Source organism: Balaenoptera borealis (genome assembly GCF_965194805.1).
Source record: "Balaenoptera borealis genome assembly, chromosome: 14".
NCBI classification, from domain to species: Eukaryota; Metazoa; Chordata; class Mammalia; order Artiodactyla; family Balaenopteridae; genus Balaenoptera; species Balaenoptera borealis.
In genome coordinates this window covers 45,129,177-45,155,699 of record NC_138875.1, presented here as the reverse complement: position 1 = coordinate 45,155,699, position 26,523 = coordinate 45,129,177, and the positions used below count along the sequence as shown (strand labels likewise).

General features: G+C 37.7%; 1 protein-coding gene and 1 long non-coding RNA gene across 4 annotated transcripts in view; both read right to left on the bottom strand.

Annotated features, from left to right (window-relative positions):
* The window catches only part of DSC1 (desmocollin 1), a gene marked incomplete at its 5' end in the record, with an annotated part of 30,609 nt that extends 27,417 nt beyond the window's left edge, over positions 1-3,192 (bottom strand). The window contains 3 exon segments of the mRNA XM_082354416.1: positions 474-557; positions 3,127-3,177; positions 3,180-3,192. Of these exon segments, the coding sequence (XP_082210542.1) occupies positions 474-557; positions 3,127-3,177; positions 3,180-3,192 (148 nt within the window).
* A 10,084-nt stretch (positions 3,193-13,276) lies between these two features.
* LOC309610879 overlaps positions 13,277-26,523 on the bottom strand; it is a 35,598-nt gene continuing 22,351 nt past the window's right edge. For 2 of the 3 annotated variants that reach the window (XR_014234194.1, XR_014234196.1), the window contains exon 3: positions 13,277-18,763. This is a non-coding gene — a long non-coding RNA (uncharacterized lncRNA). The remainder of the gene's footprint in view (positions 18,764-26,523) is intronic. The other variant, XR_014234195.1, reaches the window with a different exon arrangement.

Sequence of the window (26,523 nt, the reverse complement as noted above, 5' to 3'; positions counted from 1 at the left end):
GATAGTAAGACTACTTAAATTTTTATTTGACTTTCAGAAGCTATTCTGTGAAATAGATCACATAAATTCTCGATGGGTACTTGGTCATTGTAATCAAACTCAAGCATAAATTTTATTTTGGGACATTTCAATTTTGACACATCTGTTTTACATGTAATCAATTAAAGAATGTTGGAAGCAGATCAGTCATAGGAAACTAAAACATGTTTCTGGTTTTGGTGCCTCTCTTTGTACTAAACTAAGATAATTTAGCCCTCTGATGTTTGCTAATTTTTCTGGCAAGAAAAGTGTACAGCTAACTTGGTACTTTAATTGTTTCTAACCACTACCAAAAAACAAGTAGTTTATCTTTCATTTCATGTCGAATTTTAATGCAAGTAGCTACCATATGGCTTTTATCCCAAACTTTACAAGAGCAGCTGGAAGCTAAATGTAGTAGTTAAAACTGCGAAATTCATAACATGGTTTCTCACCTTTGCCTACAAGTGCTTCAGCCTGAAGATGAGAAGGAACCTGAAGAGAAATTTTCTGACAAGCATCGCAAAATAATATTAAAACTTCAAAGGAAGGAAAAAAATCAGGAATTACATTTGATAACAAACTTTCACATTACAGTTTTGTCTTATTGATAAAAGTATTGTCAATTTCAGAAACAAATTAATCTTCCAATCCTTCAATATTTTTCATATTCATTTTAAAAGGAAACAGCAAAGAAAGTGGCTTTAGGGACACAACAGTCATTTAGTATCAATGAAAAAATTAAAATGAATAGAGTTCTTAGAACCCGAATTGTATTGCATTCTTTCAAGAAAATGTGTTACAAACCATTGACTCTATATAGAGTTTATCATCTCTAAGGCCATTTGTAAATGTCATTCTGATTTCTTAGCATGAAGAAAGTACTTAACTCTGGAATACAATAATCACATATTTGTACACAAATCATCATTTTCACAGCCCCAAGCAATTTGACCTGTAGTTAAGTCGAGAAAATATTCGAGGATGTTTTTAACCGTCTGAAGACCAACGTCCACAAATATTCACTGATGTCAAATTACTCCTTGGACTGGCTTTGCATAAACTTCAAAGTCTAAATGATCTCATTCACAAAACTAGTCTAAAAAGAAATGCATTTCAAAATTTAGAGAGTAGACTTCAACAGGGTAAAGAGTTTTAATTAAATTCAAGACACAAATATTGCTTTAAAAAGCTATATACCTAACTCAAGGAAAGAAGACAGAGACTACCTGAAAAATAAGAGAAAAGCTATCAGTTTAAAAGTGAATGTAAGTTCAAAACCTATTATTTTACTTATTTTTCTCGGCATTTTCTGTTTATTTGCTTCCTCTACTGTTTTTCCAAATGACAGTTTCGTTATTATTTAAATATAAAACAGAGCTAGGACAGGGATTTCTTGGTGGCATAGTGGTTAATAATCCGCCTGCCAATGCAAGGGGCACGGGTTCGAGCTCTGGTCCGGGAAGATCCCACATGCCTCGGCGCAACTAACCCCATGCACCACAACTACTGAGCCTGTGCTCTACAGCCTGCAAGCCACAACTACTAAGCCCGTGTGCCACAACTACTGAAGCCCACGTGCCTAGAACCTGTGCTCCGCAACAAGAGAAGCCACTGCAATGAGAAGCCCATGCACCGCAACGAAGAGTAGCCCCCACTCGCTGCAACTAGAGAAAGCCTGCGCGCACCAATGAAGACCTAATGCAGCCAAAAATAAATAAATAAAATAAATAAATTAAAAAAAGAAAAGATTAAGAAAAAAAGTCTTGACCAATACAGATACTAATTAAAATGCAATTTAAAAAAATAGAGCTAGAACAGTTAAGTCAATTTTATAAACAATTTTTCTCTGAGGACATATTTCTAGAGTTATGGGACCCACTATTTGGGAGGAGGAAAGAAAACCATCAGCCATATTACGGATGTATGTTTCTTTTCTAACTCAGCCCAAGTTTATTGACTATATCGTGTCAGCCTATTTAAACAGTCTTTAATTTTACAATGACTCTGTTAGGCAGATAATACTAAAAACTGGAATTTAAAAAGTTGCATTTGTATTCCGCTTTAAATAACCACTTTTTAAAAAATGAGCCTTTTTATTTACTTGACATAATATTTTCATTTCTATAATATTTTCATTCCTTTTTTTAAAATAGTGATTACTTCTTTTTATTATGAATTTATTTATTTTTGGTTGTATTGCGTCTTCATTGCTGCACGCGGGCTTTCTCTAGTTGTGGCGAGCGGGATCTACTCTTTGTTGCAGTGTGCAGGCTTCTCATTGCGGTGGCTTCTCTCGTTGCAGACCATGGGCTGTAGGCACACGGGCCTCAGTAGTTGTGGCTTGTGGGCTCTAGAGCACAGGATCAGTAGTTGTGGTGCACGGTATTAGTTGCTCCGCAGCATGTGGGATCATCCCAGACCAGGGCTCGAACCCATGTCCCCTGCATTGGCAGGCGGATTCTTAACCACTGTGTCACCAGGGAAGTCCCAATGTTTTCATTCTTAATACCAGGGAATGAAGTACACAGTTACAAAGCTATTAAAAACCTAAGTGGAAGCCAAGTTTCTGTATTTTTCTTTATTTTTCTTTATTTTTTTTTTTCAAGTTAAACGCCTTGCTTGAACTAAGAGCTCTGTCCTTCTTTTAGAGCTTTTACCTTCCTGGGTAAAATTAAGAAAGTCTTGGATATTTCACCTCTCCACCCAGAATCCTTTTCCTCTTCTCGTAGCTCAGTGGAACTAAGTATGTTAAACAAGTACAGCTTATTTACTAGTAGCAAAAGCAAACCTCAGAACCTCCTGGGTCAAATGGCTGAGGAGTGAATTCATTCCATCACTCCTTAGAAAAACACCACAGCAAGACTGAACAGGGAGTTCCCTTGAAAAACTAACAGGTTGGCAGTGGAAATTTGAAGAGCAAACCAAACACCTGCCATCCCGGGTCACAAGTCTCTTGACTCTTCCTTGAATTTTTCTCAGATCTGTTTTTGTTCTCCCAGTCTACCTTCTCTGCCTTCCACTACCACCCTACTCTCTTTCAAGCCCAGACTGAAGGAAGGAAGTGCACAGTAACATGCTTGAACTCCCTAATCCTTTGCTTGCTACTCACCAGGAAAGAGAAAAGGAGCTGCTTAGAGAAGATGCTCCCTGGGCAGTGGAGGCCACAGCCATCAGAAGTGGTCCCAATGGTCACGGATGGTGGCTGGATAACGGGGCAGCTTGGGATGCACAGGGTGTCTTCAGCAGATTCCCGACAGCTGGCACTTGTACAGGATATTCTGCTGCCACCTTGGCGTGGATGAGCTTGATTTGGAGAAGAGTCAGGAGGCAAGTGGTAAAAATGACAGGAGGAGGAACAGCAGAACAATTGCTTTCCTCCTATTCTCAGGTCAGTCCTTCTCCTTCAATTCAATTACCTCGGAATGGAAAGACGTTTTCCTGTAAGTGGGGAGTGTGAGGCACAAAACACTCCTAAACCCAGCCACTAGCTCTTCCTCACAGCTTTCAAAATTTCTACGGCCACTTGACACATAGGCAGAAGCAACAGGGAGCACCCTTAGTCCTCAGCCCTCCTCCCTTTCCCCCCATGTTAAGGCTCTGAAGTCCTCCCTGGCTGTTACCCACTCCCATGTCCTCCCCTCCTTCTTGGCCTTGTTAACCTGTCTTGGCCCTGGGTACAAACATAGATCGTGTGTGCACGAACTCCACTCAAAGAAGTGATGCTTCCTCAGCTGCCATTGGCAAATCAGGAATACACAGGCATCTGCAATCACATCCATCGGAAGTTATCTCCCCATCTAAGCATTTTGGTGTAGTCTGTCACACCTAGCACTGCAGTTCTGCCTGAGATCTGGCGCTCTGCTCCACAGCAGCAACTTCACAGATGTGTTGTGTCTACTCCTTATTATTGTCTGCACACTGTGGTTTGATTCTTTAGATGTCACAGGAATTTCCCACAGTGCATATTGAAGTTATACAAGTAAGTGAATAAAGAAATAGCTGGTATATAATTTTCTTATTGCAGTCTTTAAAATTTTTTAAATTCAGTTTATTTAAACTAAAAAAAAAAAAAAAGAAAAACCCAGTTCACCCATTTCTCCCACCATTTCCCATGCCCTGCTTCTTCTTTTAAACCACCAATCCATTCTCTGTATCTATGAGCTTGGCTTTTTATTTATTTATTTTTTCTTAGATTCCACATGTGAGTGAGATCATGGGTATTTGTCTTTCTCTGACCTACTTATTTCGTTTAGCATAATGCCCTCCAGGTCTGTTCACGTTGTTGCACATGGCAAGATTTCATTATTTTTATAGCTGAATAATATTCCATTGTATATATATACCATAGTTTCTTCATACATTCGTTCATTGATGGGCACTTAGGTTGATTCCATATCTTGGTTTTCGTAAGTAATGCTGCAATGAACACAGAGGTGCATATATCTTTTCAAATTAGTGTTTTCATTTTCCTTGGATAAATACCCAGAAGTGGAACTGCTGGATATGGTAGTTCTATTTTTACATTTTTGAGGAACCTCCATACGGTTTTCCATAGTGGTTGTACCAATTTACATTCCCACCAACATTGCACAAGTGTTCCTTTTCTCCACATCCTCACCAACATTTGTTATTTCTTGTCTTTTTGATGGTAGCCACTCTAACAGGTATGAGGTGATATCTTACTGTGGTTTTGATTTGCATTTCCCTGTTGATTAGTGATATTGAGCATCTTTTCATGTACCTACTGACCATCTGCACGTCTTCTTTGGAGAAATGTCTATTCAGATCTTCTGTCCATTTTTAAATTGGATTGTTTGCTTTTCTGCTATTGAGTTGTATGAATTCTTTATATGTTTTGGATTATTAGCCCCTTATCAGATATATGACTTGCAGCTGTTTTCTCCCATTCAGTAGTTTGCCTTTTCATTTTGTTGATAGTTTCCTTTGCTATGCAGAAGCTTTTTGATTTATATAGTCCTGCTTCCTTGCATTTACTTTTGCTGTTTTTGCTTTTGGATTAGATTCAAAAAATCATGGCCAAGATTTATTTCAAGGAGCTTACCACCTATGTTTTCTTTTAGGACTTTATGGTTTCAAGTCTTATGTTCAAGTCTTACTCATTTTGAGTTTTTGTGTATGAAGACTGTGGTCCTGTCTCACTTTTTGGATTTGGCTGTCCAGTTTTTCTAGCACCATTTATTGAAGAAACTGTCCTTTCCCCATTGCATATCTTTGGCTCCTTTGTCATAAATTAACTGACCATATATGTGTAGGTTTATTTCTGGGCTGTTTATTCTGTTCCATTGATCTATGTGTCTGTTTTTATGCCACTACCAGAATTAAAAAAAAAAAAATGATATTAGGAGGTACTTCTCATAGACTGCATCCTGGTCAGGGCCCTCCTTGTCCTCCTTGAGGAGGTAGTGCCCCTTGGCCAACATCCTCCACCCTTAGCACACCCGCCCAGAAGTCCACTAAGGAAACCCCAAGGCCTGGGGAGCTTCTGTCTGCCCCTGTGCACCCGGGCCTCTGGCCTCTCCAAGCCTGGCAGGTGGGGCTGAGGATGCACTCCCTCAGCCTGCAGCTCCACAGGAACACGGGCCTGCACTGCTCCTGCTGCCAGGCCTTACTCACTGCATCACTGGACTCTTCCTTTGCATCCTTTGCATTCAGGCTCAGCTGACCAGACATGCGGGTCCTCAGCTCTGCTGCTGCTACTCCACTCTGCGTCTGCTCCTGCAGCCATCACCCGAGTGCAATACCATGCTATTTTAATTACTATAGCTTTGTAATAGAGTTTGAAAGCAGGAACCATCATGCTTCCAGCTTTGTTCTTTCTCAAGACTGCTTTGGCTATTCTGGGCCTTCTGTGGTTCCATACAAATTTTAGGACTGTTTGTTCTATTTCTGTGAAAAATACTATTGGAATATAAATATTAATTCTCTTCTTACTGCATTCTTTTTATTACTCATGAGGAGATTTTTTTCTTGAGAATCTTTATTCAAGAACACCTATGATCTAAGACCAACTCTTTTTAAAATCACTCCATTCATCCAAATTACTTGTACCTTACATGAAGGACATCCTAGTGTAAAAGTACATTATTCCATCGAGCTTAGTTTTGTAAACACTAATGACCCTTGCAATGGAAACTTTAGCATCATTTCTCCTATCACAACTCAATGAGTTCAGTATCAGTCTCACACAACAGCAGTGATGGCACTTAGGAAAGGAGGGTAAATATTTTCAAATGTAATTGCTTAATTTGGGTTATAGAAAGGGAACTAAAATTCATATTTAGGGAATCCCCTGGCGGTCCAGTGGTTAGGGCTCCACACTTTCACTGCCGAGGATGTGAGTTCAATCCCTGGTCGGGGAACTAAGATCCCCACAAGCCGCGTGACGTGGCCAATAAATAAATAAATGAATAAATATATAAATAATAAAATTCCTATTTAATGAGCCACTGTTAAGCATCAGAAACCATGACAGGCATTTCACTGAATCCTCCCAAACAGCCCAGTGAGGGCTCCTTTTAGATAATGAAAACTTGAGAAAGTAAGTAACCCATTAATCCAGAGATGATGGAGAAGTAAACGTTTGAGCCCAGGTCTGACTGCCACCAAAGTGCTACTCTTTTCACTCTCTCATGCTATTTTGACAATAAATGTATATCAATATATTAAAAATGAGCAGAAAATGATGACCAAGCATGTGAGAATTCTGTCTTGTTGAACAATAAGTCTGTTTGAGGCCAGTGAAATGTATTCAGAAGCAGTTATAACCTATACCTCTTGATTACAGTCAATCATCCTAGAATACTGTGAGCATCTGGCCTTTTTTGTGAGCAACATTGTAGTCAAGTAAAATGGCTGTTTGACTACTTACTTTGTAAATGTTTATACTTGAAATTACTCTTCCTGCTCTTGTTACTTACATCTCTACCTCCTGTTTAACTGAAAAGAAAAGGTACAGCTCAATCTCCATGCTGCTGAGAAAGGAAAAATGGAAGATTTACTTTTGCTTATTTGACTGTGAATGTAGAAATGGAAATAATAATATAACTGCTTCTTTGGAATTAGAGGTCAAGAAGGCTTGGGAAATAAAACTTTCTGGAAAAAGAACTAGATGATGTCTTGTAGTATATTATTGCCAAAGGTACAACCACCAATAAATATTTACTTTGAATCTGCATTGGAATTTGATTTCTCAATGAGAAAATAAAATCACTTTAATTAGGGACTTCCCTGATGGTCCAGTGGTTAAGAATCTGCCTTCCAATTCAGGGGACGTGGGTGAAAGATTTAAGTCTAAAGACCCACCTGACCATTGCAGTTCTTTAGTTTTTAGCTTAAGAGGTGTCAAGAATATAAGCCTTTCTATAAATTTCAAAGAATGTGTCTTATAGAAATACAGTGACAAATTTCATAAAAGATATATATTCATAGCTAACTTGCAGAAAGTACTGGTTATGAATAAATTCAAGGCCTCAAAATAGCCTCTTACTCATAAAATTATTATCTCTGTTAGGTGATCCAATTTATTCTAACAGACTTTGGACTGGTAGCAATGCTTTATACATTAATAAAGCCCTAACAAGGCATTTTGGGTTAAGTTTACATGGCTGAAGATAACAGAAACTACAGGGGTAAAATAGGGTGTGTGGTCTTAAAATAGAAGATTAGAAGTGTATGAACAAATTAAAAAGAAGTCAACTATAGAAGACATCTGAGTCTCAGGAGTTTAATTCTCAGGGGAAAACCCCTTCAATTCCAATGAACTCATGGACTTTTATCTGGGTAAAAGGTTATTAAAACTTAGAAGCAACTCATAGGTATTGACGATTACTAGCAATGATTTCTTAAGGCTGTTTACATAGAATACTGACTAATTGTACATAAAATGACTACTTCCCATTATTATCAAAATTGTTGGCAGACTTATGAAAAGAAATGTCAGCATAAATATCTGTATAATTTAGAACTCTATTCAGCACACACACCAAACTCAAACTGGCTTAAGAGAAACATAACAAAACAAAACAAAATTGTTGAGGATAAAGGGATTTGTTAGGTCATGTAATTGGAAAGTCCAGGGATCTCCTAGATTCAGGCATAGCTCAAGCCAAGTTATCAAATGGTGTCACCAAGATACTGGTTCTCTCTATCTCTTAGCTCTGCCTTTTTTGTGTTGGTTTCATTATCATTCAGTTTTCTCAGTGCAGAGGCAAAGATGGTCACCAGAAGCTCCAAGATTACATTCAACTGTTCAGTAATGCATAGTTGAAAGCGCATGTCTTATTTTTAATAGTTGGAGCAAAACACAATCTCACTGGAGAATCTTGTCCAAAAGGCTAAAGTCAAGTGATGGCCAGACCACATGGGCAAAAAGCCATGAGGAGGTCTTTCTCCAAAACAACTGTCAGCTACTTACAGAAAAAGGAGGCTAGACAAGCAAATTAAACGAAGCCCATTAAACTGACCTTTTCTTTATTGTCACCTCAATAATGCTGGTCAATTATCCATCAATCATTTATTAACACCTTTTATAGTCTAAGCACTACTGATGGTGCTGCTGATTGGAATCTGAAGAAAACATTATCTCTGCCCTCATGGAGCTTACAGTCTACTCTCGGTTTTGAAAATTAGTTAAAGTACTTCATATGATATGATCAGGATTGAAATCCTGGTGAAATAAACACAATGAATATTTTAGATTTTTATTTACTTCCTGATATTTCCTCCAATTATTAATTTCTTTGGTGGCCTTCAAAGTTAAATGTTTAAAAATTGTTCTTTTAAAATGAAGGTGGAATTTTACTGTCAATTATTTATATTACATATTAAAATCATATTTTTAAATGTTGATTTTTAAACGTTAAGAGTACATATCCCCTATCTAAACTTTGTTAAGATAGAAAATGAGGAGAGGAAACTTCACCTACGATCTAAAGGTAATTTTCCAGGGTATATCTTCCAGTCTAGTTTCTGTGTATAGAACTTTTAACATTTTTATACTGTGCTATAAATATAATTGTGTAGCATGCATTGTCCCCTTCCTAATATAAAACAAATATTTGTCTTATGTCATGACAAGCCCTAAATGGATTTGCTAGAAACTGTATTAAACTTATTCAGACAGTTGATTTACCCTCTGCATAATATTGGGTATTTAAGTTGTTGCCAATTTTTCATCATTATAAAGACCATCTTCTCCAGATTTAGGAGTATCTTTGTGAGACAGGGTCCCACAAGTAAAAGTTCTAGGTCAAATGATTTAATGGGACTTAATAGCTTTTGGTATATAAAGCCAATTTGCATCACAAAAGCAGAGTACCAATGTACATTCTTACAATGAATGCAACAATAAATATCCTAGACAGGATCAAATGTTATCATTTCATTAAAAATCCTGCTATTTTAATCAGTAAAACATTATAATTTTAATCTGAATTATTTGTCTAACGATGATGTCTAGCACTTTTCACAACTGCAAAGCAATTGTATTTTTTTATTATGTATATGCTCTTTTAATATATTGGCACATATTTGGAACTGTAAGGAAATTGGCACATTTTGGAATAAACCAAACAAGTTAATAACTAAAACTCTTTCTTCAATGGAGCTTCTTGAGTTGAGAAGGTTATTACACTTAGCTTCTAGCCTTTTATAACTTTGTGATTGAATCTGATGATTGTGCAAAAGTATTTTTGCCTTATAAACCTATTGAAATGCTAATCTTCCCTGAGAAACTACTGGTATTTTCTGAAGTAACAACCATAAACTCAACCCAGAGATTTATAAATTGATTTGTTGGCTAGATTGAAATATGTGTTGTCATCTATAGCAAATGTGATACATAGTCAGAGGAACCATTTGTAATTTCTTTGCTCTTGAACTAAAAATGAAACCCATTCCCCAAGGTTCCTGCAGCTTGCTTTGGATATAACAAAAATAAATCTCTATTGATCAGATTCTGTATAGTGTTTCATGAAATGCCCCTAAGAATTTGTTCTTCCCTAAGTTTAATTGAACAAACAGACTGTCATCTCAGTGGTCCTGCTGCTGTTTGAGGGTCAAAGGGTGAAGATGAGGGAATAGAATGGTTGCTATGAACTGCTCTTCTTTCTTTTATATGGAAGATAATTAGGAAAATGAGAATGGGAAACACATTGCTCTACATGATCAAACAAAACAAGTTCTCCTGTTTGAATAGAGAAACACTTTGTAAATTGTTTTGTCTTTTGATAAAAGTTTCCCTATACAAATTCGAACTAGACTATTTCTGAGAATGTTTGTCTGTACTTTGAAGATGTGAATGGCTGCACGCTGTGCTTCTCCTGAGACAGATCAGAGGTCTCAGGTACAGTGAAAAAGTTCAGGTTTACCTCAACTTAGCCTAGACTGTTGTGCTGACTCTTTTGCTATTTTACCTTTTTTGGGGGGAGGGGGCCACGCGACATGCAGGATATTAGTCTCCCAACCAGGGATCGAACCCGTGCCCCCTGCAGTGGAAACATGGAGGTTTAACCACTGGACCGCCAGGGGAGTCCCATTTTACCATTATTCTGAAAGGAAAGCACATTATGGTCTGTTTTGCTGAAGCCCTAGTGGTGTTATTTTCATTAATAGGATATATAAGAACTTTTAACTCATATAATGTATAATGTATAAAATAGTAATGGGATGGAGAAAGGGAAGATAGTAACCAATGAATGTTTTTGGACTAAACTAAAACATTAAAAATACACGTCTACACTTTACATTTGTGTTAACCGAGGTTTCCTTTGTGTGAATGGAATAAGAGTGATTAACATTAAACAAAAGAAACTACACCCTTTAAAGCATACACCCTTTATGAAATAGCCTCAATTAGCCACTGGGCTCAAATTATTATTGCATCATAGGTGCTTCTGCAGTCAATTGGTAACATACAATTCTCCTGCCATGGAATAATTTAGGAAAAGTGAGTCTAGAAAGTGCTGACTTTAGGAAGTCCCTGACCTAATTCGCAGAGTTTGGGTTCAGATTGGAATTGGCCCAATATTTTGCCAGGTCCTCAGATAGTGTGAGTTAGAATACGTTCCCTATTTTTTAATAAATACCTGTTATGTGTCTATCACACTGCTTGAGAATGTGAGAAAAAACAGAATTTGTAGGGGAGAATAATTATACCCTAAAAATGCTTACAGTGTTGTTAAGCAGACAAGATGCATATGTATCAAGGAGAGAACAGAACGAGAAATACATAACCGCATGCTAAGTATTGGTACAGAGTTTAAGTGTTTCCAACATTCAGAGAAAAGACATTCACAGAAGAGTAAGATAATCAGAAAACCAGACAATCAGAACATCTTAGCCAAATATTAGATGACCTGTGAGGAATTCAAGCATAGCCCAAGACAAGGGTCCTGAACTCAGATAAAGTAAATGTGCGTTAAAACAAATTAATGGTGCCTACCTAACCATAAGTGAAACGAAGGTTCAGAAAGAAATCAGTATATCTTGTAAGTGGAGACTTGAAAGGTAGACTGGAATTAGACAAGCAGAAAGAGGACGCAGAACACCTGGTATAAGAGAGGCACGGGAACCCAGTCAGCCCTCCACATCCATGGTTGCCGTTACCTTCTGTATCCGTGGATTCCAACCCATGGATACCGAGAGCCAATTATACTACATCATTTTACATCAGGGACTTGTGCATCCGCAGATTTTGGTATCCTCGGTGTGGGGGTGAGGTTGGGGGTTCCTGGAACCAATCCTCCTTGGACACCAAGGGACAACTCTAAATATGAACAGAGAACTGACCAAAATGGATTGTCTGGCACAGCTAGTCTAGATAGGACCAACTTTATCAACTGATAATCAGCACACCCCTTCTGTGTGTCAGGTGCTTTTCTAGGTTTTTCAGGGTACAGACATGGCCTCTTCTCATAGTGTCATAAAAGAAACAAATGAGGGAAAATATAACACTGCATGATGAAATAACAGCTATGAACAAGTGCCGTGAGAGTACAGAGAAGAGAGAAAGTCATTCGGCATGGTGGATAGGAAAGCAATGCCATAGATTTGGTATGTCACATAGGAGAAGGAGCAGTTTTAATGGCTCTTGAAAGATGAATTGAAGTTAAGCAGATAAAGGAATCCAAAGGAAGCACAGTCTTCAGAGAAGTTTTTAATCAAAACCAAAGAAGTGTGGAAGAGCAATGCTTATTCAGGAATGATGAGAAACTCCCAGGATGGAAGAACTTGAAGCTGTATCATGCAAAGAATGATTAAAGAAACTGGGAATTTCCATCCTACAGAAAAGCGGATTCAGTGGTGATATTATATAATAATTGTTTCCAAATATTTATTACATAGGGAAAATCTTACACTTGGTATTTTTGTCGTTTTTTTTTTTTATGTTTTAGAACAGTTTCAGATTTACAGAAAAATTGCAAAGACAGAACAGAGAGATCCTATACACTTCACACTCACTTTCCCCTATAATTAATATCTTACATTAGTGTGGTACATTTGTTATAATTGGTGAGCCAAGATTAATACATTATTATTAACTGAAATCCATACTTTATTCAGATTTTTCTTTAGTTTTTACTTAACTTCTTTTTTCTGTTCCAGCATCCCATCAAGGATTTCACATTACATTTAGTAGTTGGGTCTTCTTAGGTTCTTCTTGACTGTAATAGTGTCTCAGACTCTCCTTGCTTTTGATGACCTTGATAGTTTTAAAGAGTACTGGTCAGGTATTGTGGGTCCTATGAGATTTGTCTGATATTTTTCCCATGATTGGATTACAGGAAAGTGCTATTTTTCATTACATCGTATCGAGTTACATACTATCAACATGACATAATTTACACTTGTTTTGAAACATGCTGAGAAGTAGAAAACATTCAAAAGGAGATAAAGATTTATACCATTTTTCTAGATTCCACATATATGTGTTATTTTGCAAAGCAGAAATAGAGACATAGACATAGAGGATACCAAGGGGGAAAGGGGTGGGGAGGGAGGAATTGGGAGACTGGGATTGACACATATACATTATTGATACTATGTATAAAATAGACAACTGATGGGAACATATGTATAGCACAGGGAACTCTACCTAACGCACTGTGGTAACCTAAATGGGAGGGAAGTCCAAAAGGGAGGAGATATCTGTATGTGTATGGCTGATTCATTTTGTTGTGCAGTGGAGGCTAACACAACATTGTAAAGCAACCATACTCCAGGAAAAATTAATTAAAAAAAAAAAGAGATTTAAATACATTAGTCAGAAGGACTCAGGATCAGAGAGAATGAAGTTACTTGCCTGAGTTCACATGGCTAGTAAGTATCTAGACCAAGGCTCAAACCCAACTGTCCTGATTTTAAGTTTCTTCTTCCACTTCATCAGGTTTTAGTACATATTAAATGAGCAAATGCCATAACGTTCTGGCCAGGGGTGTGCTGAAGCTGCATGTCCTGGTTCTTTACAGCCAACTATGCACATCTCTTCCAAAATCTGCACTCAGAGACATCACGTTGGTAGCTTGAAACCAATTATGGTGGGAGTATTTACACCATGGCAAACATCATATGTTCTAAATCAGAGCATTTCAAAAATACATTTTTTTCTGGAGAGTTGGTTGTTAAACAACCAACAAGGAAAACATTGATTGTTTATTCTATTTGTTTTGTTTTGGTTTTACACAAGAACAGTCTTACTCTATTTCCAATTGTGAGTAGAAAAAAGAAAAAGAAAGACAATATGTCAATATGTTTCACCTTCTCGTAGAAAAATTAAAACAAAATAAACATGTTGGAGCCTAAGTAAAAAATCTAACTACAGAGGGTCTGAAGATCCAAGTGAAAAATAGCCACAGGTAAAAGGGAAGAGTAGAGTGAAGAAGGAAAGAGAACGAGAACTCCATGGGTTCTTGTACCCAGATGTGTTATTTTGTCATTATTGTCGTTGGTGATAATGCTGTTCTATTCATTTTTGTTTGTTTGTTAAATCTGGAAATCCTAGTATGTTTGGAGCAGCGACTTGATATTTATTTCCTGAATACAAGTACCAAAGAAATCTTTCTGTGTGAAATGCATATTTCTAGATCTCCATGCTGATTTAAGAAGTACACATGTGCTTAATAGATTCTGTAAATTAGAATGCTGCTTCTAATATTTAAACTATGAAAATATAGAAGGAGTTCCTTCCTCCCTACCCCACCCCACTGACTTGGTAGTTGCAGTTTGATTCCTGGTTGAAAGACACCTGTCTAATAAGAAACAGCTTTTATAGACACTTACTGGGCAGAGTCACTTGAAACGTCTGGTCAGCAGGATGGAGCTCCCTTCTCACCCGCAATTAGTGGTGTTATCTCCCAGATGAGGATGAGGATGAGGTGTTGTGACGGGGAAGACTTGAAGGAAATTGAAGGAAAGTGCTTGACTGTAGGCATTCTCTACCCAGTGCTGTCAGACTCTAAGAATGCCATTTAAGAATCCCAAATTCATATGGATAGAACACGGTGATTCAGAGTTGGTGAGGAAAGTAGCATCTGATTGTGAAGCAATTTTTCCCAAAGAAAAATATCATTTAAAAAAGTCCTTTTAGGGCTTCCCTCGTGGCGCAGTGGTTGAGAGTCTGCCTGCCAATGCAGGGGACACGGCTTCGAGCCCTGGTCTGGGAGGATCCCACGTGCCGCGGAGCGGCTGGGCCCGTGAGCCACAACTACTGAGCCTGCGCGTCTGGAGCCTGTGCTCCGCAACAAGAGAGGCCGCGATGGTGAGAGGCCCGCGCACCGCGATGAAGAGTGGCCCCCGCTTGCCACAACTAGAGAAAGCCCTCGTACAGAAACGAAGACCCAACACAGCCATAAATATAAATAAATAAACAAATACTTAAAAAAAAAAGTCATTTTAGTGTTTAAGAGTGATTAAATATACACAAATATTTAACCACTATTTAGTTGTTTTTTTTTAAATGTTGTGGGCATCTGTGACTGCATGTGTATAAAATAAATATTGCAAATCGGTGCTTGAATGCTCTGAAAGGGGTGGATGGCTAGTTAAACCCAATACACATACACAAACACACACATATGCACGGAAAACGTATAAAATTTTAAAATGAAAAATAATTTTTTTTTCAATGAGGGGCAAGCAGGAAGATGAGTTTGAGGGAATTTTGTCATCAAGCAAAAAACAGACCAGTTGAGCATTGTTTTGAATTTTTATTGGATGTCCCCAGTGTTTCTCAAACTTGGCTAATTATCAAAAATACCCAGGGTGCTTATTAAAAGTACAGATTCCTTTGGTCCACCTCAGACTTATGGAATCAGATTCTTGCGGGAGTGGCACAGGAATCTACGTTTTTAGCAATTGTCCCTGGTGATTCTGACGACTAGCCAAGGATGAGAAACACTGCCTAGATCAGGGGTTCTCAACTGTGGCCGCACACTTCCATCAGGTATAGAGTTAAAAAAAAAGAATGCTGATGTCTGGGTCCCACCCCAGGCCAATTAAATCAGAATCTCTGGGATTGGAGCTGAGATATTTAAATAAACAAACAAACCAAACAAACATACCCTTCCAGGTGATTTTAATGTGCTGCTAAGAGAGAGGACCACTGGCCGACCTAAATAATAAGCTAACACGGGAATCAATGAACTTATGATAAGAAATGCCTGTTGTCCAATCTGTGGATGTCTTTAGAAATTTAGAAGAAAAGGTAGCAAGTTTGGGGGCACTTCTGACTACAAAGAAGTGAATCTATTTCTTCCTCTTGTCATTTTATGTATTCATCTTTAACTAGATAGAGAAGTGGAAGAAAGCGAGGAAAAAAAGTGGGAGAACTCTCATGTATATTCTGAGTATTTAAAATCTCTAAGGACATCTCACCCATTCCCCTAACAATTTAAACTGAGCCTACCTTATGTACACAAATATCTGCTTGTTATTTAAGAATTTTCTTTTTATTTTCATTACATAGTCTTGTAGAGAAATTGTGCTCCTTTAATTTTAATAAATTCCAATAAACATTTAAATAAATAAAAAGTCATGGCTATGATTCATATTGTTGGAGAAAGCCTTCTTTTAAAAAAATTAGGTTTCTTAAAATTTCCAGTTTAGATTGCTTGTGAATACCATTGTTACTTATGCAATAAAATATAGAACTAATGTAATTATCGAGAACAGCTTACAAAGCTGGCATATTTACCTGTATACATTTTCTTTGAACAGACAAGAGAAATGTCATGCTTTATATTTAATGAATTAGGAAGATTTATTTTGCTTTTACATACTTTGTGGTATATGCTAGTTTACAGGCTCTGTGAAACAAGGTGTAGCATTTTTCAAAAAATAGGCTTTATTTTTTAGAGTAGTTTTAGGGTCACAACGGTATTAAGAAGAAAGTACAGAGACTTCCCATACACCCCCTAACCCCACGTATTGTAGCTTACCCCATTATCAACATCCCCACCAGAGAGGGACATTTGTTACAACTGATGACACACTGATACATCATTGTTACCCAATGTCCATAGTTTACATTAGAGTTTATTCTTGGTGGTGTACAATGTATGGTTTGGACATATGTATGACATGTATCCTCCATTATAATATTGTACAGAATAGTTTCATTACCTTAAAATTACACTGTGTTCCGCCTATTCATCTTTCCTCCCCACCCCCAACCTCTGAAGACCACTGATCATTTTACTGTCTCCATAATTTCTCCTTTTCCAGAAATGTCATATAGTTGGAATTATACAGCATATAGCCTTTCAGATTGGCTTCTTTCACTTTGTAATATACATTAATTTTCTTCATTGTCTTTTCATGACCTGATAGCTCATTTCTTTTTAGTACTAATTAATATTCCATTGTCTTGACGTATTGCAATCTGTTTATCCATTCACTTACTGAAGGACATCTTGGTTGCTTCCAAGTTTTGGCGGTTATGAATAAAAATGCTATAAACATCCGTGTGCAGGTTTTTGTGTGGACAAATGTTTTCAGTTCCCTTGGATAGATACAAAGGGGTACCATTGCTGGATCAATTTTGTGTGGTAAAAGTATGTTTAATTTTGTAAGAAACTGCCAAACTGTCTTTAACATGGCTGCACCACTTCGCATTCCTGTTGTTCCTCATCCTTGTCAGGATTTGGTGGTGTCAGTGCCCTGGATTTTTGCCACTCTAATAGGCGTGCAGTGGTATCTCATTGTTATTTCAAGTTGTATTTCCCTGATAACATATGGTGTGGAGCAAATTTTCATATGCTCATTTGCCATCTGTATATCATTGTTGGTGAGGACTTAAGTTCTTTGGCCCATTTTTTAGTTGGCTTGTTTGTTTTCTCATTGCCGAATTTCTAAGCGTTCTTCATATATTTTTGGATACCAGTCCTTTATCAGATATATATTTTCCAAATATTTTCTCCCAAGGGAGTAGCATTTTTGTTTGTGTGTGTTTTTAGGATACATTGTCGAGTTATAAATGAATGTATATACATTCTGTATATTCATTTCTGTATATTCCTTTCATTTAATACGATAATGTAGGTATTTCCTAGTTTATGTTTGTATTAGTTTGCTAGGGCTGCTGTAACAAAATATCACAAACTGGGTGACTTAAACAACAGAAATTTACTATTTCATTGTTCACAAGATGTCAGCAAGGTGGTTTTTTCTGATGGAAGGATCTCTTCCAGTCCTCTTTCCTTGACTTATAGATGACTGTCTTTTCCCTATGCCTCTTCACATTATCTTCCCTTTATATGTGTCCAAATTTCCCCTTTTTATAAGGATACCAGTCATATTAGATTAGGGTCCATCATAATAACCTCATCTTAACTAATGGCATATGCAATGACCCTGTTTCCAAATAAGGTCACATTCTGAGGTACTGGGGGGCAGGACCTCAACATATGAATATGGGGGAACACAATTCAATCATAACAATGTTGAAGTCATTTATTCAACTCTTTCAAGCCAATGAAAAAGGACAATTACACCCTCTGTGTTTTCATGCCCTGTTAGTTATATATAACTCCACTTACGTCCAGGTGTCTGCTTAGATGTTGGTTACCAGGAAAGGTAACAAACCTTCCCTGGTTCTGTTACCCCCACCTGGATTGGTATTAGGTGTGTTTCTCATATAAAGCCTCTTTACCCTGATTAGCTAACTCCAGTTGACTGGCAAGTTTTCCTCCCTGGATGATAAATTCTTTCTATTCAGGGACTGTTTATTCCCAGCGGCTAGAATTATGCCTCCCATGTGGAGGGAACAAAATAAATATTTGTTGAATAAAAAATAACAGGATTAAGTACTGAGAAATTAATTTGTCCCTACAAGACCACACACTTCAGTAGTCATTCTTGTCTTGACTTGGCCATGCCCCATCTCTCTGTCTGGAATGCCCCCTCACCAGCTAGCTCATCCTCCTTTATCAAGAATCAGTTTAAATCTTCCTTTCCGAGATCTTCTCCTGGCCATCTAATTTAAAGCAGATCCCACGGTCCCCATTATTTTCTCTGCCAGACCCTTCTTTGTTTCCTTCTTAGCAGTTATTACAAACTAACATTGTATTTTACTTATTTTTGATTTTTGTCTCTTTGTCTATTGTCCCCATTAGAATATGCCCTTCATTAGGGCAGGGCCCCAACAGTCTTGTTCATCATCATATCCTCAGAATCCAGCAGTGTCCAGCACACAGATTTTGTCCCTTTCCCGACTGCTGTGGTTTTCCTGGGGGGAAAAAATAAGTATATAATGATTAGATTGTTTCTCTCCTCCTTTTAGGAAAAATTAACAGGCTTTTGTATTCTGAGTTTGGAATTCCTTGCCCAAAAATCTGTTATAGAGTTCAAAAAATTTATTTCAAGCAGAAAAAAGAGAGAGATAAAGAGAAGAAAAAGAAGGAAGAAGGAGAGGAAATATGGCCAAGCTCCTGGAATAATGCTCCCATTTAGCATAATAGGTAAAGTCATTTAGCCATTTAGTCATTTAGTCAGAATTTAAATGGTAGGTCTGCCTCTTACACTTGTGTACTTTGAGTTAAAACACTTCTCTGCAAATAAGTTGTTTAATCTGTGAAGTTTGCTGTCAACTGGATTAAATTAAAAAATATTTTTTTTTTCAGCCTAGGTACATGTTTTGTGAATTTGGAAATATTCGAAATTGAATTTCCATTGATTTCACACAAGGCAGACAATTTGTTAGGGTATAATATTCTTGGTCACATTTTAGCTTATTTTCCGTTAAACTTATTTTGTTTCATTTTCTGCTAATTCTTATATTTCTGCCTGTACTCTTTTAGGATGCATTTTGTTCCTGAAGTAGAATAATTCTGCCAATATATTTCTAGGTGCGGGTCTTTTAAAATTTATTTCACCTAGAACAGAGGCAGTTCCATAAATCTTTACCCATTGTAATTTTTGTGGGTATGTCTTTTTCCCTTTTCAAAATTTAATTTTTTATTTATAACAAGAAAGTATGTACATTCAAATATACTGGCTAAAAATATAATAGTTTATTCCCTTTCTCCTCCCAAATCCCAATTCTTACTCCTTAAAAGTAACTACATTCAACTTTTAAAACCATTTCTTCTGCTATTTGCCACTGCATTGCTAAATAATGTGTTTATACAGAAATTATTTTCCAAATTTAGACTATTATTTATTGACGTTCTGCTATAGAAAATATGTGTTTACCTCTTACATCCCCCCCACCATCCACAATTCTCTACCTCCCAGCCAACTTCCTTCATAAACTTTGACTAAATTAATGTTCGATTCCACATTATTATGACTACCAACGAGCTCAGACATACCAAGTAGTAGCTCAGTTCCATTTATATCTCACAGGCATCCTTCCTGAATACCTCCATCCTGCCCCACGCTGGTCTTGCAGAGTTTTAGGTCTTCAGCACAGCTGATATCCTGAGACTTCTCTTCAATATTATCATGGGAATTTCCTTTGTCAGTTTCATCTCTTTTGTATGTCTGTTTTTTTTTTCTGTAAACTTGATAACCCAGTAGCAATGAGCACACCCAGTGCCTAGATCTTGATTTCTAAATTTCTAATAAAAAGATCCAGAAATCCTAGAAAACTGATTGATTGCAGGTCTGGGCAGGAGAAATTCAAGATGAGCATAGATGTCAATGTCAGATGTCAGATCTCAAGATGCTGAAAATAAGGAAATGTTTAGAAAAGAAAAAGGGACGGTGGCAGGTCAAAGCAGCGTAGGAGTCAACCTGAAAGAGCCCCCAAAGGCCAACCTTAGAACAGCCCAAGCAATGAAATAATTACACATTATTGGACTACAACCCAAAGAATAAAATAAATATTACAAGCCCATACTGATATAAATAACTGGACAAATACATAAATGGGGGTAAATAGACAATTCTTGTTTTACAGATGAACTCCTATTAATAAATGTGGAGGGAAAGAAGGAAATAGAAAATCACCTTTCAATGATCACAATAGTAACTGCCACAGGCAAGATCCACCCATGGAGGCTAAAATGTGTAGATGAAAGTTTTTATAAAAAAGAAAAATTATGACTTTATAATAAAGAGTCCTAGCAGAGACCACCTTAATCACACAACAACCAAGATTAACATCATCAATAATATATATAGGCTCCATGTAGCTTTTTGATAGAATGTACTGAGAAAGGAATATCACCTCTGGCATCCTTCAAAAAATGCAGAACCTGTCTGATCATGAGAAAATAGCAGATAAACTTAAACTGAGGAACATTCTAAAATATAGTTGACGGGTATTCCTCAAAATGTTAAGGCAATGAAAGAGGAAGGAAGACTGAGCAACTGTTACAGATTGGAGGAATCAGGTGGTAAGACAACTAAATGAAACATTGTTTCTTAAATTGGATCCTGGAACAGAAAAGGGACACTAGTAAAGAAACTGGTGGAAACCACCCCCATGAATTCTGTAATCTAGTTAATATTATTGTACCAAGATAAAGTTCTTAGTTTTGATAATGGTTCTATAGTTATGTTAGATGTTAATATAAGGGAAAGCTAGGTACAGGATATATGAGAACTCTCTGTATTATCTGCATAACACTTGTAAATACAAAGTGCATAACACTTTATAAATTTGTCTAACAATAAAAGATTTCAAAAATCAACCACCAAGCCAATAAACATAGACAAAAATGTCTTGCATTATTTGAATTGTTAGTACTCAAGTAAAATGGTCAAGACATTTTGATGTCTTTATCAAATATCATAGATGATCCTAAAAAGTAAGTACAGGGCTTCCCTGGTGGCGCAGTGGTTGAGAATCTGCCTGCCAATGCAGGGAACACAGGTTCGAGCCCTGGTCTGGGAAGATCCCACATGCCGCGGAGCAACTGGGCCCGTGAGCCACAACTACTGAGCCTGCGCGTCTGGAGCCTGTGCTCCGCAACAGGAGAGGCCGCGACAGTGAGAGGCCCGCGCACCTCGATGAAGAGTGGCCCCCGCTCGCCGCAACTAGAGAAAGCCCTCGCACAGAAACGAAGACCCAACACAACCAAAAAAAAAAAAAAAAAAAAAGAAGTAAGTACATTTCACGCAAACAGCATCCTGATATAAGGTTGCAGAGTTTCTGCTTTTGTTTTCATTTTTTTTACCTCTTCATTTGTATGAGAGAGAACATTTTAATAAAAATCATTTGACTTCTTTTTATTTTACTGAGGATATTAAATATTAAACTTTAGTTTTAGCTTACTAACTTAAGTGGAATCGCATTAATAAATAGAGTCAAACAATATTCTTAGGACATTTATTTAATGTAATCATTCTAATAAAGTAGCAGCTGGATTTGTTGAGAGAATTTCCTTTGAAATGATGCCTCCTAAGCTAGAAGTCTATTAAAAACAATATAACAATATGTTATAAATCCCCAATTACCCTCCATGCATAACATGGAGTTGTTCTTACTCAGGTTTTGCTTACAATGAACTCCAGTGTGTTTTAAATATTATAAAATTAAGATGACATTTTCTGAACAATAATTTATTCAGGACTTACTGTCACTCCAAACCTGTGTGATGGGGATATGGAAGGCAAATGGCAAGAGGCTCTCTGTGTGAGCAGGAGGCAAGATGCTCTCTTTGTGTCTGTGTTAAGTCAACCAGGAACCATGCAGATCTGGGAGAGAAACAGATCTGGGTGAGGCTGAGAGATCTCAAGTGGAACGTAAGATGTGTCCCATGCATTGCATTTATCTCTCCCTGTAGCATTTGGGGTCTCTAAGAGTAAAGAACCATTTGTATGTGTCTTTACATTTCTGGTACTTCATACCTCATAGTGAGGCGTCCAAAATGGTCCTTGAGTAGATTAGTTTCGAACTGAAATAATTTGACTAGAATTACTTTGTGTGACATCAGGAAAACAGAGAACTGTCTGAAACTGTTGAACAGGGGACCAATATCAGATTTGCATTTAGAAAGGTACAAGTTTAGAAGTTCTTGCACTTGTTCATCCTAATGAAGAGAGATCACAAATAAAGCAGTAGCAACAGGAGAAGAGAACAGGAGGAAAGGGAAGAGTCAAAGATGATTCTTGCATTGTTTTGGCTTATGTATTACTTACTGGGAGAGTACAGGGACATGAGCTCATTCAGGTGTGGAAGATGTTATAGTCAGTCTATCCAGGTCATATCCTAAGTAGGAAGTCAAAAATTGCATTTGGAATTTAGGACTGAACTCTTAAGTGGAAAGATAGATGTAGGAACCATTTACATTAAAACTGAAGCAGTTTGAAGACCCTGAAATGGATGAGCTCAATCAGAGAAAGTGTACCGAATGAGAGAAAAAGAAAATACAAAAGGGAACAGAGAATATATAGAGTCAAAAATTTGGACAAAAAATCAGGGAAATGTGAATCTGAGGAGCATTCAGGTAGGAATAAAGGAAAGATGTCTTCCCCAGGGAAGAGAGAGTTTTAAGGTTCAGTAGTGGTCACTAAGTTGTCAGGATTCCTAGCTCCAGACAAGAGAAATGAACATGAGTTAACATCACAGAAAAGGAATTTAATGAAGTGATAAGAGATACATCACAGAATCAACACAAAAGCTGATGAACCAGGCTCAGAAAAGTGGGAGGAGCCAAGGAGACTTCACCATAAGAAAACACAGTGAAGGCCCTGTCACAGGACGCTTCTACCTAAGATGCCACCTGCAGTGACAGGACATGACATTGCCGCCCTCATAGGGTTAGCCCCTGATACAGCCAGGAATATCTTCTTAGCCTTTGCTTCCCTTGCTCAAATATCAAATCCCTGGGAGAGAGGATCTAATCTCCTGGCTCAGGATGCCAGAAGGCAGGGAGACGGGATCCCTCCCTTTTGCTTTGCCTCCCATTAACACTCTGAACAGATGTATCCCCTACATCAAGAAGAATAACAGCTATTTCCAATAAAACTCTTATAATGTTCTAGGTCCTGTTCTGAGCACTTTATAGACATCAGCTTATCCTCGCAACCACCCAATGTGCTAAGTATTATTATTTTCCATTTTAATTGAGGTTAAGCTGAGAAATCCAGGAGCCAAATGACTCCCCAGATGCTACACTACTAGAAAGTGGCAGAGCAAAGATCAAAAGCCAGGCAGTCAGTCGGTTACAGATCTCTTTGGGGGCAGGGTCTCGCATGCTGACCTGCACATCTAGGTAAAAATAGGTTTGTTGATCAATGAAGCAAGAACAAATGTTGAATTCTTAGATTTAGATAATGATGCAGAGTGTCTTCTGAGATACAAGGAAAGGAGGAGAGAATGGATAAAGATGCCATAGAGGATGGTTTTGAGGTATTCCTTGTCTTGATTTAAATTTCTGCTCAGAATAAGCAAAGACATCGCTCCAAAAACAGTGAGATAGCAACGGAAGTCAGTGGCAAATGGTAAGCCTTTGCAATAACCACTGTGTAGAAAAATAGTAGAGTTACTCTAGCTAAAGCTTGGGAACATGAATAAGGTATGGGTCCTAATCTTCCTTTCTTGGTAATTATGCTTGAACAGTTCACCTGAGATGAAGAGACCATAAATTCAAGTTTGAAGTTTATTGGTCAGGACCAGCAGAAACCTAAGGGTCAAAAGGTAAGAGAGTAAATGAAGTGATGAACTGTAGTACCTAAGCTGGCATCGTTATTATAATTACCATCATAGTCATAACAGCTATCATTTATTGACTGGTTTCTATGTATCAGACACTGTTAAATGCTCTATGTGCATTATCTCAACCATGCTCATAGCAACTTTATAAAGTTGGTACTGTTATTATCCCATTTTATAGACAAGAAAACTGAGGCCTAGAGAGTTTAAGGTCACAGAGCTAGCAAGTGGTGGAGACAGGATTTGAACCTACTTGAAACCAGTAGAGCACCGTGAATGGGACAAAAGGTAAGAATCAAAGATTAGGAGTTGGAAAGCTGGTAAAATAAAAGAAAGTGAGAGGATTGAATTCCAGAAGATTGGTTACGGTCAGAGAACAGAATGTTTGAGTTTACTATCTTACCCCTCAAGTGGTTCTGAGTGACAAGCTTCAAGGTTCATTATGGGAGTACTAAATACACATGGTGCCCCTGTATGCACAATACGAAGCACAATCTTGAACAATGGAGGATGCAAACCAGTGGATGAGTAATTCTCTCTTTCATTCTCTGGCCAGAAAGTTCTGGGGGATGTTTCATAAGGCTTCTTAGATGTTGACATGGGACTGAGCACAAGTCACCTACGGTGGTAACCAACTAAGTAATGTACCCGTGTATTGGCTCTTCCCTCCCCCATTTTTCTCTCCTCTGCCCTTTACTTTGTCTCCCTGGAGTTGCTTCCCAAATAAACAACATGCACTCAAGGATCTACGTTACCTCAGGCTCTGCTTCTGGGACAACCCAAGCCAAGACAATCGGAAGTAGCCTTAGAAGGCAAAACTTTAAGATGAATGTTCCTTCCTGGGAACAAGCATTCTCTTTCAAAATCTACCCATTCTCTTCTCATTGCCTGTAGACCTATAATCAAAGTTGGGTCTGGTGTTAGAGTTCTTCAGAGAATCAGAACCAACAGAAAAAATATGTACCCAATAATGCGTGTGTGTGTCTCTGCAGATTGGAAGAGAAAAACAGATTTATTTTAAGGAATTGGCCCAGGTGATTGTGGAGTCTGCCAATTTTGAAATCTATAGAGCAGGCCAGCAAACTGCAAATTTAGGTAAGGGTTCATGTTGTCTTGAGTCCAAATTCTGCAGAAGAACAGTCTAGAAACTCAGGCAGGGTTTTTTATGTTGCAGTCTTGAGGAGAATTCCTTCCATTTCAGGGAAATTTTGTCTTTGCTCTTAAGGTCTTCAATTGACCAGATGAGGTTCACCCATATTGTGGAGGGTAATGTGCTTTGCTTAAAGTCTACTGACAATATTGTTATTATTGGTTCCATCTTATCATCTGAACAGTGTCGGTCTATTTGCAATAAATACTCAGCCTTTCAGCTTCCTTTCTCCTTTCCCTGTTGCTTATAAGGTTTCTCCATTTAGTAAGCAGTGTCCTTTATAGAGACTCGAAGAGGTGAAGAAGATGAATATTTCTGTGGGATTGTGTTGTGGTCCGTAAAGGGTCAATAGTGAGTTTTCTGATCTGAGAAACACACTTTATATCCCCCAGGGCCTCTGCTGCAGAACGCAGTATTTTAGTTGGAGTTTCCAAAGTCTGTCAACATTTGCATGAACAGTTGATGCCTTGAAAATATTCATTCTTCCAATTTAGTCATCAGCTATGACTCTCAATTTATTATTTTATATTTATCAGTAAAGTTGTGCATTTTTTCATATAGATTATGCAGATATCTTATTCAAGTCATTCCGAACCATTTTATATTGTATTCTTGTTGTTGGTAGTAAGTTCTCTTTCCACAAATCTACTGCACGTGTTTGTTTGGCTTGAGCTCTGAGTAAGGGCACTTGGGGAAGGGCGAGTGGGAGGTGAAGTCTGGCCATGGTCTCCTCACATCAATTGTGTGCCCTGGGGTGAAGCTGCATCTGCCAGAAGGAAGAGTTCCTTTATCTATTTCACACACAGGTACCTCCTGGACCCCATGTCCTGTGTGTGTGTGTGTGTGTGTGTGTGTGTGTGTGTGTGTGTGTGTGAGAGAGAGAGAGAGAGAGAGAGATTTTATTCATCTGTATCCAAAATATGTTGATTTACATATTCCTTTTTCTTTGCATTCATTTTAACAAACGTATTTTTAATTATTCTTTTTCTACTATCCACTGGGACAGAAATACTAGCTGGTGCTGTTTAGTTTCTGGACATCCATTTTGACTTATCAAGACTGTATTTATAGTTCACAACACCTTAAGGGTAAACTCAAACCGTTATAAACAAGGTAAAAGAATTTATAAGAATGACTAAACCTGTATTCTATAGTCGGAACTGTAGTCAGCTTACTATAAATATTTCTATAAAATAAATTATAAAGATGTGTTTCACAGAGGTTCCTGTGAAGC